General features: G+C 39.5%; 1 protein-coding gene across 2 annotated transcripts in view; it reads right to left on the reverse strand.

Annotated features, from left to right (window-relative positions):
* Positions 1–14,524, reverse strand: part of ATP8A2 (ATPase phospholipid transporting 8A2) — a 417,266-nt gene that overhangs the window by 134,101 nt on the left and 268,641 nt on the right. For both annotated transcript variants that reach the window (XM_031465780.2, XM_064493258.1), the window contains exon 28: positions 16–90. In XM_031465780.2, coding sequence (XP_031321640.2) covers positions 16–90 — 75 coding nt within the window. The remainder of the gene's footprint in view (positions 1–15; positions 91–14,524) is intronic.

The raw sequence follows: 14,524 nt of genomic DNA on the forward strand, positions 1-14,524 counted from the left end.
ATGGGGAGAGCTTACCACGTTGTACAGGCCGATGCACCAACGTTCAAATAAAATCTGCCCGGAAAATCCATTTACGAAGGCAAACCAAAGCTGAAAGAGAAGGAAGTTCATGAAGTTTTAGATCAGTGTTGACCTAAATGTTTCCATCCGTGAAAGGAGTGGCGGGACGTGGACCACCAGCTGGACGCAGCCGCTGAGGAGAGAGCCCAAGGGCCAGAGCAGTTGTTCTCTCATAAAACACAGATTCCCAGCATCACAAACACCGACATTTTAAGGAAAATTTATACGTAAGGCCCATATCAATTTTAAGCGGCTGCCTGCACATATTTACAGAGAAGCCGTTTGTGTTTAATTCACATCTAGTATGTTTTGTGTCAACACTTTCTCACTGATTGGAAGGGTCTCCGTTTTATGTTCTTTTTCCCATAAAGTTGACTCAATAAATATGACTTATCTTTGTAGGACTTACAAATAGATTTAAAAAAATAAAATAAAAAACCACAGAAAAGCCTCTGTTGGTCCCATGTGTTTTTAGCTCACAAAATGCTGACCATCCTTCATCAAATGTCCACCAACTTGGCAAAGGGCAAAACACAATAATATGAAAGAAACACACTCAGATCATCTTTTGCAGTAACATGGGATGTAAAAATTAATAAATTGCAGATGATTCATGCCCTCAAGTGACCCTAATTCTAACTGATTAGGCAAGACTGACATAAAATCAAGTCCAGAGCGAAGGGCCAGGGACATGCATGACAAGGAAAAAAATTATTTTAGAGATGGAACCATCCCCCAGACATAATTCGGAGAAGACCTGGAGGGGGTGAGAGGGAAGCAGGAGAGGGTAGAGCATCAGGAAGACAGACGGAAACCTGACTTAGGAAGAAGCAAATACGGAAACAGTTCATTTCTATAGAGAAAAATATTAATAAAATTGAACAAAAATAAAGAATAGTACATAATATTTGAAACACCTATGAAGACAAAGGCCTAATTTCCTTACAAATTCTTTACAAATGAGAAAGAAAATGTCCAACAAATGGTTAGGAAAATAGGCAAGAAGCAAAACAACGTGTGAGTGTAGGAGACCTCACTTATTAGGAAACACATACACACACACACACACGTGCACACGCACGCACACACACACACACACACAGGGACACCACTTTCTACCCAACAGGTGCCAAGGACTTAAAAGCTTGATAACCTGAGGGATGGCTACCTTCATACCCCGATGGTAATAGCACTGGCCACAAATCTGTTTAATATACTTTTCCTCTGACCCAGAAATTCCACTTGTAGGAACGTACTCTGTATCTTACAGCTAATCACACAGTATTCAACGTGAAAATACGAGGAAGCTACCATGCGTTATTTGGAAGGATGAGAAATGGCCATGCGTACACTGGTAGCTGGTCACACGCATACGGTCCTCCCACAGCAATGAGACACTATACAGATGTTAAAGAGCAATCCAGATCTGTGAGCACAGTAACACAAAACCCCCTTGGACACATTCTCACAATGACAAATATCAAGCTGTATGTTCATGGTCATGACTGTGCCGAGCAGGTGTGTACACTCGGATATGCGTGGCAACTTTCCGGAAGACAGGTGAGAAATGGTTACTGTTCATTATCCCGAGGCAGCAGACGTGCTCTCTGGGGGTAGCACAGAGACTCACTTCTACCTCGTAATACTGCCAACTTTTAAAACATGTTCATGCTTTATTTAGATAAGGGTTTCAAGCAGTCATTCTCAACCAGGGTTGACTTTTGCCTCTGAGACACTTGACGACGCCTGGAAATCGTTTGGGGGGTGTTGTTGGTGACTAGAAGGGAGAAGCCAAAGAGCCCTGCAATGCCCAGGAGAGCTCCTGACAGCAAAGAATCATCTGGTCCAAAATGTCACCAGTGCCGCTACTGAGAAACCCTGGACCAAAGGAAGAAATTCATTACGTCAACCTGATAAAACTTAGAACGTTGTAATGTTCATTATATGCAAAATCACGCCATGTGACACACTGCAGGAAGCCGTGATAGTTTGTGTGAACGGGGTGGGGTTCAGAAACCTTCACTTCTTTTTGAGGAACTCCCCTCTGGCCAGACCCCGCTTGGGGAACCAGAGACCCGACTCTACGGGGGCTGTAATAGCACCAGAAGTGAATCCAGAACTTGACAAAATTAGATCCCCAAACCAGAAATATGTCTTCATAAATTATTTATGAGGAATCACTTTGAAGACTGAGAGTGAATTTCATGTCACTTTGACATTCAAGCTGTTGAAAAATGCACAATAAGGAAGGAAAAATCCTACGAAGTCAAGCATCTCGTTCTCAGCATTAACCTTTCTCCAAGCAGCCTCATCACGTCGCAGACCTCAGTCTTCCCTGCAGTCACATCCCTGATCAGCTGGTGTTGGGACATTTCCTCTCAGCAGCCAGTGTTCTCATTTTCTCCAAGTTGGCCCTGGCTGGACCCCATGTTTCTTCAAAGATTTCTGGTATGTTTGTACTAATTTTTATCAGGTGCAGGTGCTGTAACTTTTTGAAAAGCATAAACAAGCTTATTTTCAACATTTCTAATTCAATTTCAATCTTCATTCAAATAGTCTATCATTAGATGATCAGACCTGTTTATTTCACTGGAAATATTTATTTGGGAGAGAAAAAAAGATTTTAAACCAAAATACACAAAACAAACAAAATCCATCTCCTAATTTCAAAATCCACGGGCTGGTTTTCTTTTACATTGTAAACACTCAGATTTGATTTTATTTTGGCAAGATCTCCATAGGTGAAATGGAAAAAGTATGAGAACACACTGCTTTTTAAAATATTTATATAAACGTTCTTCTTTCTTACTTTATTTATTCTCAAGACAGGTACACGATGGCTTCCTGACACACTATAAAATCAGGCTTTCACACGGGTTAGTCATATACAAATGCGAATTCATATACAAAAAAGAAGGCCCTGCCCGGTTTGTAAACATTCATGCCGTTTTCGGAGGGTCACCGCTCGGAGCTTACAGCCCTTGGTGCAGACAGACGCCTGCCCCCTCTGCTGTGCGGTTTCTTGGGCCGGGCCTTGCTTACAGCCGCTGGATTTTACTCCTCTGGACTAAGGGGGCAAAGATCCCTCTGCCTTTACTTCCCTGTTAACTGGAGACGCTATTAGATGGATGCAGGCAAAGCGAGAGCCAGGCTCTACCGGACGGCCGCAGACATGCTGGTCTGGATGAAGGGCGGCCAGCGCTGATGGCTTGCCAAGCTCCCAGGGTTTCTGGTGCTCAAATGTAGTGCTGTTTTGAGCAAACGGACCCGCACGTATTAAATGGCTTTTCCTTCTTGGAAAAAGATCCTTCTTTGCTTTAACTGCTGCCTCGCTGCCAAAAATTCAGTAATCGTCCTGGCTAATTGCACAGGCTCCCGCCTCAAGGTTCAGCTGCCCCGCATGCTATACCTGCAGCCTCTCAGGTCCTCAGCTGCCAGCCCACATGCCTGGGTGATGGCTTCATCAGGGACAGGGGGACCTGCTCCCCGCTTTCCTCTGCTCTCTCAAGACTCAGGGCAGACGACTGCAGTGGGAAGGCACCCCACAGAGGATAATTAAATAAACCAGCCATCTGGCTTCTCACTAAAGTAGCTGCGACAGCCGGATCTACTGATGCGACAGTCAGGTCTACGCTGAGTAACTGGCATTAAAGATACATGTTCAGCTCTTGTATATATTTCCCTGTGCTACACAGTATAATCTTGTTGATCTATTCTACACATGCCTGTCAGTATCTACAAAGTTTGAACTCCCAGTCTATCCCTTCGTGCCCCCCTTGGCAACCAGAGTCAGAGCGCTACGATCTTTCCGGAATTTGATCTGGCAGTATGGAGTAGGGTAAGAAATTAGCACACGTGTCACTGAGAAATTCTATTTTTAGAAATTTAGTTCTGAGAAATAAAAGCACCTGTATATAAAAACGTATCTTGGGGGGGAGGGTACAGCTCTGTGGTGGCACGCATGCTTAGCATGCACAAGGTCCTGGGTTCAATCCCCAGCACCTCCCTTTCAATAAATAAACAAACCGAATAACCACCCCCCCAAAAAACATATCTTGTTGCAGTTTTGTTAACAGTGGAAAACAAAACAAAACAAAAAGCATAGGGGAAAACAGGGTTCAGGTTCCTTATTAGACAGAGAAATCAGCAAGTCTGTGTTTTCAAATGCAAAATCTACATGGATGTAAATGAAGGCATAAGTGCCAAAGAACCAGTATGAGGCTGACAGAAGAAAAGGCAACATGAACAGGTAAGTTGGTCGGCAGGTTGATAGGAAATAAGGGGTAAAAATCAGGGAAGCGATTATAGAGCAAGGGTTATCAGAAATAAAACCAGCAACAGTAATAATAGTAACAACAGTAGGAGAAAGATACCCTAGAAACTTTCCCCGCAAGTGTGTTTCATCCAATAAACAAGGGCCTGAATGGCCAGAGTTGAATGAAGACTGCTGTAACAAAGGGGCTGCTCCATCCCCGGGAGGTTTCGCGTTTTCTCTTTCTGGGTCGGTCCCGGACAGGCTCAGCGCTAGGAGCCAATGCCTCACACTCACAAAACTTCTAAGGGTTTCTCAAGGCAAGCAGACAAGAACCAGTTACAGAGTAATGTGTATAGAATCCGTTTTTGGTGAAGCTACAACAAAAATGCTACATGTTTACGTATTTTTGGACTACAAAGAAAGGAACAGAAGGTACTGACTATTAGCACAGAAATAAAGACAGATGAAGGGAAGCTGTTTCTCCTTTATCCATTGCTAGTACATAACGAATGAGCACTCCTTTCAAGAACTATACAGAAAAGACCTGGTTACTGTCTGTCGCTCCACCACGTTCATTTCTCTCCTGTAATCTCTGTTCCCTTGTTACCTGTCTACCCCATCGCCTGTAAGCTGCACCAGCCAGTTCCACTCCCTGAATGGCCACGTGATCAGGGCAGCTTCCTTAATCCCCCAAGCCGCTGCTGCTGCTTTTTTTTTTAAGGAACAAATGGGGGAAAAAAAAAAACATTGCAGAACTGGTGTTGTTTTCGATGATAACTACAAAAGGGAACATACATTTAATGCTTCCTCTGCACAGAACCTTCCAGTGACTCTAAATGGATTATCTCATGTAAACCTCAGCGCAATCCCAACAAACAGGCATGAGCTGCAACTCACAAGGGAGGAAACCAGGGCACAGGGGTGATGGATGACATCATGGCTGCCACCCAACAGGTGTTTAATGGTAGACTGCTGTAGTTGTGAACAGCAGACCCGACATAGCAAACAAGTAATTTTTAAAAACATCGAAGTTCAGGCGACTCAGCATCAAGTCAATATTCATGGCTGCTAACCATGCTGCTGACAGTTTATGATTGTAACAGGACAAAATAACTTCACAACTATAAGCACATTAGAAGCTCAAAAAATGTATTAACAAAATGATCTAAATCTTAAGCCTGTAATGTTGTGGAAGGAAGCTAAAAAGGCTCCTTTTTAGTTTAAGATACAAACTGTTTTGAAAGACAAGCCACAAACATCTTACTCATTTCACAAAACAAAATGCAATTACTCTGATTTCAAAAAGATTTTCCCGCAATATTTTGAGCTGAAATACACGATCTTTCGCTAATATGGCTGAAACTGACCCAGCAGACCAACACTATTGAGTATTATGTTGGCTGTGGGTTTGTCATAAATAGCTTTTATTATGTCAAGCTATGTTCCCTCTCTACCCATTTTGGGAAGAGTTTTTATCACAAATGGGTGTTGAATTTTATCAAATGGTTTTTCTGCATCTATTGAGATGGTCATGTGATTTCTGTCCTTACTTTTGCTGATGTGGTAGAGCATGTTAAGGTGTGTATGTTGAACCATCCTTGTGCTCCTGGGATGAATCCAACTTGAGTGTGTTGTATAATCTTTTTCACGTGTTGCTGGATTTGATTTGCTAATATTTTGTTGAGAACTTTTGCATCTGTGTTCATCAAAGATATTGGTCTGTAATTCTCTTTTTTGGTAGTGTCTTTGGTTTTGGTATCATCTTTGGTTTTGGTATCAGGGTGATGGTGGCTTCATGGAATGAGTTTGGGAGAGTCCCCTCCTCTTCAGTCTTTTGGAAGAGTTTGAGAAAGATCGGTATACCAGCAGACAATCAAAAGTAAGCCTCTCACCTTTCATTATCCAAATTCTCTGAATAAAAAACAAATTAATACTAAGATGACACTCTAAGTTATGTCTATAGGGATTAGAATGTCCTAAGTATAAAACAGAAATTGTTCCTTGCCTATAGATGTAGCATATGATGTGCACATATAAATTTTCTTACTTTAGTTTAACATTTTCTTTTCCATTAAAATCCCAAATGATGCAAGAAGTTGAATCTTAGAGCTCAAAAGTCACAAAAGATAGTAAAGGGAAATCTGGTAAATACTTTCAAAGTTTCCTTAATTTTTCAGTGCTACAAAAATACATCCGTTTCTGCAAAATGACATGCTTATCCTATGGGACATCAGGTAAATACAAAGTCGGGTTTCCTTCCCATAAAAGACCATAATTTTAACCAGATGGAGTGTGCATAATTACACTGATTTTTAATAAGGAATTCTTGGCACAATAGAATGTAATTGCTCCAAATTTTGTCAAGGACTACTAACATTTTTTAATAGTTCAAGGCTTAGACTCTCAGCCCAAATCCTGTGCTTCAGTGTCAGGAGACCAAACAGCTCCGGAGACTAGTAATGAAATAATGAGACTTTCATCTGGGGGCCACTGGTTAGTTCTCGTCCATTAATGATACAGTTGTTTCCAACCTCCTGGTGTTGGAACAGTGGCAGGGGGTTTATTACAGAAGGGGTAGCAGGAATATGGATAAGATCATTTCATTTACAGAGAGGACCTATGGCAAATATTTGAGAACACGTGTTTTATAACAAATAAAGTAATGCTCTTAACATATGGACAGTAAGACTTACTGCCTGGCTCCACAGACCGGGGCTGTAAGAAGGCAACCAAATTTTGATGCTGTCCCTCCATCCCCGCTGGCCACCTGATGCCTGTACCCTGGATAAGGTGTGAGATTTCTTTTCCTTATTTACTTCCTCTGGAAAGTAGAGGGAAAAGTGTGTCTACTCTGTCAGAGGAGGATTGTAAGAAAAGAATCATACTTATTTTTAAAAATTCAGTTATGGAAGTATTTACTAAGACCGTGCTTCAAATTATGCCCTGTGCTATGTGTAGCCATCACAAAGGTGAAGCATCCTTGCCCTTCAGGACCGCAGTCTGGTTGGGGACAAGTTTGGGATGAATCAGAAGTATGGAAAAGGCCTTCAGGAAATGGGTTCTGTCTACAGGAGTCACCATAGCCTTTTCAAAGGTGGCAGGCACTTGGCTGGGTCTCGAAGTATCAGATTCCATCATCAAGTCCTGGGGGAGAGGGCCGTTAAGGGCAGAGGAATGACTTGTATGTAACTGTAGCAGACATGAATTTCCAGGTGGCCAGAAGAAGGGAAATGAAGTGAGATGAGAGGCCCGGAATCAGGCTGCGAAGGACATTAGACAGCTGTTCTTCAAGCATGTGAACCACGATGCACATACTGCCTTGGAGAAATCTGAAAACTACGTATCTACAGATCTGAAAAACTATCTCAATAAATATATAGTTTATGGTGGTTAAATACACACAATGTGAAATTTACCATTTTAACCCTTTTTAAGTGTACAATTCAGTGGCAGTAGGTACCTTGATATTGTTGTAAAATGTTACTCTCCACCTACAGAACTTTTTCATCATTCCAACCTGAAACAGTTCCCACAAATAATCACTGTCCATTCTCTCCTCCCTCCAGTCCTTGGCAACCACCCTTCCACTTTGTCTATATGAATTTAACTATTCCAGTTACTCAACATAAGTGGAATCATGCAATATCTGTCCTTTTGTGTCTGCCTTATACCTCTTAGCATAATGTTTTCAAGGTTCATCCATGTTGTAGCAATGATCAGAATTTCAGTCCTTTTCAAGGCTGAATAATATTTCACTGTAGGTGTAGAGCACACTTTGCTTATCTATTCATCCATCGATGGACACCTGGATTGTTTCCACCTTTTGCATAACGTGAATAATGCTCCTATGAACACTGACGTCCAAGTATCTGTTCAAGTCCATGCTTTTGAGCTTTTGGGTGTATACACAGAAGTGGGATTGCTGGATTACATGGTAATTTTACGTTCAACTTTTTGAGTAAGTTTGATACTGATTCCCACAACAGCTGCACCATTTCACTTTCCCACCAGCAAGGCACAAGTCTTCCAATTTCTCCATATCCTCACCAATACTTGTTATTTCCTGTGTGTGTGTGTGTGTTGTTGTTGTTGTTGTTTTTAGCAGTCATCTTAATGGGTGCAAATTGTGAGAACTGGTATTTCATTGTGGTTCTGATCTGCATTTCCCTCATGGTGAGAAATGCTGAGCATCTTCTCTGGAGAAATGTCTATTCAAGTCCTTTACTGGTTTTTGCATTGGGTTCTCTTTATGCTGTTGTTGAGTTGTAAGAGTTACATATTCTGGATATTAATCCCTTATCAATCAGATACATGATTTGAAAATACTTTCTCCCATACTATGGGTTGCTTTTCATTCTGTTGATAGCATTTTTTTGATGCACAACATTTTTAATTTTGAAAAAGTCCAATATATCTATATTTTAGTTCGTTGCCTGTGCTTTTGGTGTCATACCCAAGAAATCACTAATATTCTTTCACCCGTGTTTTCTTCTAAGCGTATATAGTTTTGGCTTTCCCATTTAAGTCTTTGATCCACTTTGAGTTAATTTTTCTATATGGTATAAGGTAAATGCCTAATTTTCTTTTGCACGTGGATACCCAGTTTTCCTAGCATTATTTATTGAAAAAACAGTCCTTTCCCCATTTAAAGGTCTTGGCACTCTTATCATCTGGCTGTATATGCAAGGCTTTATTTATAGGTTCCATATTCCATTGCTTTATGTGCCTGTCTTTATGCCAGTACCACGCTGTTTTGACTATTACAGCTTTGTAGCTAGTTTTAAAATCAGGAAATATGATTCCTCCAACTTTGTTCTTCCTTTCAAGACTTTTGTCTATTTGAGGTCCCTTAAGATTCCATAAAAATTTTAGGATGAGTTTTTCTACTTCTGCCAAAAAACATCACTGGCATTTTGACAGGGATTGCACTGAGTCTGTAGATTACTTTGGTCTCAATATATCTCAAGATAACGTAAATGTTTTAATGATAAGTTCAGGCAGTTGTAAAGGACATAATTTCTGGCATATTGTAAATATCAACACCTTAAAATAAATTTAGATCATTTACACCTTTTAATGTGGCCACTGGATTCTAAGTACCACCAGCTGATGCTCATCACAACCCACTTTAAGAGATATAGGAACAAATACTTTTTAAGAGTTAGAAATTCTACACTGTTCCTTTTTGTCTGTAACTTGTTTTCCATTCCACTTGACCCATTTAACACTAATTTAATGCATTTTTGTTCAAGAGTCCTTTACTGATTACCCTACCATGCTTCAAAAAAATAATAAAGAAAAGAAATTAAAAATGAATTTCTTTTAATTCTCTGTGGCTATGGGGTTCTATGTTTAAAAAGTTCTTCTGTACTGAGTTTTCATTACAGATATTAGTGGCATTTAATTGATGAAAATTATAATTTTTGATAACTATTAAATAATAAATAAAATATAATACAGTTTTGTTGGAAATGTACCTTTTAATGATATAGATGGAGCAAAGTCCTCCCCCAGTCTATTCATTCATGTAACTGAGAAAGGATATTTTACCTGACAGGGTTCAACTTCATTTCTATTCCTACTGCTCATTTCTATAGGTCTGAGTCCTTAGAAATCTAGTTCACATAATAAATGAGAATGTTAAGTTTTATTAGGGCAATATCCATCAGTACTTTGGACCTCTGAGCCATGTACCAAAAGACAATACAGTGTTCTACTAGTCAAGTTCTTTAAAATCACCTATCTGCTAACATCTTGATCAGGTCCTTTGCAAAGTTTCCAGAAAGCAAAGAATCAGAAACCACTGACTTGAGAAAGAACTGGTCAACTGTTCACCAGAATAATTCACTCTCTTAATGTCTAGGAAGTATATCTGAAGCCTATACCAAAAAGTTTTAAATAACTTCTAATGATTCCTGCTACATTTTCATAGAGACACACCCTTTTCACCTGATATCCCTCAGAAAGATTTGGGGAAAATAAAAATATTTTTCATTTTTAATACACAATTGCTAGCATATTTTGTTTGATAAAGTAGTTTCTTCTTCTCACACAGGGCAGCCTGACTCACATCACATTCTCTGTACCTGAAGTTCTCTAAGTCTGTGCTCAGATGATACAGTCATCCTGTCTTACATGCTTTAAGTCTTCTTCCAAATCTTAGAGTGGCAGATTTAGCTCATTCAAGTTTTAAACGACTTCATATGATCTAATGGGTAACACCTCCTTTCCCTTTTTAACTAGTTAGTTAAATAAAAAATATATTTATACAATGAAATATTACTCAGCAATAAAAAGAAAAAAAAAAATAATGCCATCTGCAGCAACATGGATGGACCCGGAGATAATCAGTTTAAGTGAAGTAAGCCAGAAAGAGAAAGAGAAATACCGTATATCACTCATACACAGAATCTTAAAAAAAAAAAAAAAAAAAAAAAAAAGGACACTGATGAACTCATCTACAAAACAGAAACAGACTTGCAAACATAGTAACCAATCTTACGGTTACTGGGAGGAAAAGGGGTGGGAAGGGATAAATTTGATATACATAGATAAATACATATAAAAATAGATAAAAAACCAAATTTATTCTGTATAGCACAGGAAAGCATATTCAGTATCTTGTAATAACCTTTAATGAAAAAGAATATGAAAACAAATACATGCATGTATATGCATGACGGGGACACGATGCTGTGCACCAGAAACTGCCCGCGTAACTGACTATACTTCATTAACAAGAAAGACCTATAACGGAAAAGAATTATTTCGCTGTACACCTGAAACTAACACATTATAAATTAACTATACTTCAATAAAAATATTTTAAAATTAAAACAAAACGAAATAAAACAAAAAAAAAAAGTTCTGACTTCAAATTTCAAAGCTAAAACCATGGCCCACTCTGTAGAAGTACCTACAAACTGCCCTCTGTCCCAGCTGTTGTGTTCAAAGTTTCCAGCTCTCAGCTGTGGGCTCTCAGAAGCACAGCTTTCTCAAAGGCCCCACACTGGGAGATGCTTCCGCAGGTGTTGATTACGAGATCTCTGAAAAATTAAAACGGGAGGTACCACCAGAAGCATCACCTCTTGGTCCATGCCATACACCTGTACCAGGCCTTACGAGGTTGTCAGTAAAGGGCAGAGGGAAGCTGGTGAATTAGGCTTAGAGTTTTCCAAGGAAAACCATCTCTGAACACTTTCTCCTTTCTCTTCCCCCTTTTTTTGCTCTCAGTTTTTATTTTCAGAAGGAATAATATTTACTCAATAAATTTGTAGCAACCAAGCTACTATGACGGCATTTTATTGCTTTATGTTTAATTATGGCATTATTAATACTTAGAACATAATTTATTTAAAATAATTTTGAGGCATTTCTAGAGCAACATGTCTATTTTAAGTGTATGTATTTATGATTTCAGAGTAACAGTTTAACAACCAGCAGAGGGGGAGGCTACAGAGCAGTGGTAAAGTGCATGCTTAGCATGCACGAGGTCCTGGGTTCAATCCCCAGTACCTCCATTAAAAATAAATAAATTTTAAAAATCTAATTACCACCCCCCACCAAAAAGAAAAAACACCACCACCAGCAGAAGCATTCGTCAATCTCGCTAAAGCCCTAGAATGCTAACGTGGGCAGAGTGTCAGCGGCTGCCAAAGGCACTAACTACAGCACGCGGTGTGTTTTACGAGGAGCTATGCTCTCATAACGCCCCTTCTTGCCGCAGATTCTTGTCACTCTGAGACCTCCATCAAATAAGCTAATACACAATTTAACCTGAATATTATGCATAACCCAATCGATCATTCACATCTGGGTAAAGTTCCAGGATTCATCCCAGAGAAAGTCCTCCTGACTCCCCCCCAAGCAGGCGTGCGCGTACACGGTAATAACGATGTGTTCTTTACACCTGCACCATGTCACGTTCTTTTTCACAACAGGATGTGAACGAACAGGCGAGTGCTTGTCATTATCCAGAGCTGCTAAGAAGTTCGTGCTCTGTTATTTTCATAACTTTTTGGAAAGTTCTTTCAGGAGAGGAAAATAAATGTGATAAACGATGGAAAATGCTGTCACCTTTCATCTCAGGGCCAAATTACCATGAGCACATATTACTTTTATTATCATCTGAAATGTATTAACTTAGTGTTTCAGTGTTTACATTATTACACGAATGTTAAAATATGCAAATAAGAAACAAAAGAGCTAATTAAAGAAAGTACAAAACCACATATTGGAGCTTCTAAGAAGAGCTTTCAAAAACAGAAAAAAAAAAACCCTAGATAAAATGGAGATAAATAAGGGAACAAAAGAAAATTTCAAATAAATTTTATTTCATATCTTCAAAGAGACAGGAGAAGATATTACATCCATAAACTAAGAGCAGAATGCTACTATGAAAGTAGGGGGAAAAGAAAGAAAATAAAGCACTTGCAAATTAAAGAGAAAGAAAAAGATTAACATTTTCAAAAGCCTCAATAATGGGGTTGGCAGATAAGTCAAGGAATCTTCAACAGGGCAAAGAATAAGATAGAGCAAAATTTCAAAAATATAAGCAGCTTGGGAGATAAATCCAGAAGGTCAGTATATGACTAAGCTGTAGTAGAGACAAAATGCAGAAGATGGAGGACATGTCAATAAAATAAGAAAATCTCCCAGACAAAAGAAAACCAATCTCTAGGTTGAAAAGGCACATAAACGGAAGAAGATACACACACGTTTTTGTAAATTTCAGAATACTGAACATAAAGAGAAGGCAGAGAAATACTCTGGAGTCTGAATACAAAGGACTGGGAATCAGAATTACAGTGAGTTTCTCTCCAGTCGATGAGAAGGAAGTTAAAGGACAAACAGCATTCTGAGAGACAAAGAATTCAGCCTAGGATTTTATACCCAGACAATCTACCAGCTAAATACAATCAAAGAACAAAGATATTTTTTGGCTATCCAGTGCCATGGAAATACACTACCTATGTAACACTTCTCAAGAACCTACCGATGTACGTGCATAAGGGACACGAGTGAAGGAGTTGAGAATAAAGAAGATAAGGGGTTCATGAAACAAATTTCCACAGCAGAAGGAAGCGGGCTGCTGTCTCAAGCACCAGCAATCTAGATGGAGCCTGGAGGACCAGGGCTTCAGAGGGAGGGGGAGGCGGACAGGAAGATAAAAGAAAACACATACGATGGAACAGCTGGAGAGTATTCGGCAGAGCTTCAGAAGAATGTGGAATTCAGTTAGGGCAAGACACAAAAAGGGCAGCTTTTAGAATCTATAGGACACACAGAGCAAGGAAGGAAAAGTAGTCCTAACATACTTCTTGGCTCTGGAGCAAACACTATTTACATAATTTTAAGGAAGTTAACAGGGTTCTGAGCATTAATTAAAATGATAGATGAGACTATGATGGAAGTTGGAGGGGTCGGGGCAGGCTCGGTGGGAGGAGGCCCCTTCCCCACCAAGACAGGAAGTCAGGGGTTAGGTCTGAAATGCACACACCAACCCAAGGTACAAGCATGTTAGTTACTGATATAAAGACAATTTCTAGGAGAATCGTCTAAAGGAGATTTTCTTTAAGAATTACAGCTACAAGAGAAGTCCAAGTAGGGGTAAGGATGATCATTTTCACTGGAATGTAAGCATACACATACTGTCCATGAATACACATCTGTACCTACACACACATCCCATGCTTCCACGTGCTGTGATTTATAAGTTTTAGGCAAACTACATGTTTTATTTTGACTAAAAATTTTAAAGTAACTGACTGTATTTCCCAAAAAACACTCTACTGAATTACTGACTTCCTGGTATTGGTTTCACGTCTGTATCGACACTTGGACCATGCTTAGGTTTTTCTGTGCCACTGACGTTGCTGTGCGTCTCATTGCCAACTGCCTTCCACACACTAATTATCAACTTAAAATCATATTATTACATCCCACTTGGCATCGCTTATATAATTAAGAGGGAAAAGCCCAGGAAAGCTGCTGCCTCTCAGTTAAGTTAATATAATTATGGTATCTTTCTTTTAGAGGAGGCAATGGCTAACATTTTGTGCAACTCTTGATTCAACTCACCCCTTAAGGCCTTTAACTATCAAAAAAGTGCTTAACTCTAACAAAATTCATAGGGCAAACTGAAAACAAAATGATGAAATAAAAAGTAAACGTGATCATAATTCTACCCTTCAGTGTTTCCAAAAAATT

The sequence above is a fragment of the Camelus dromedarius genome, chromosome 13, assembly GCF_036321535.1.
Source record: "Camelus dromedarius isolate mCamDro1 chromosome 13, mCamDro1.pat, whole genome shotgun sequence".
Taxonomy (NCBI): domain Eukaryota; kingdom Metazoa; phylum Chordata; class Mammalia; order Artiodactyla; family Camelidae; genus Camelus; species Camelus dromedarius.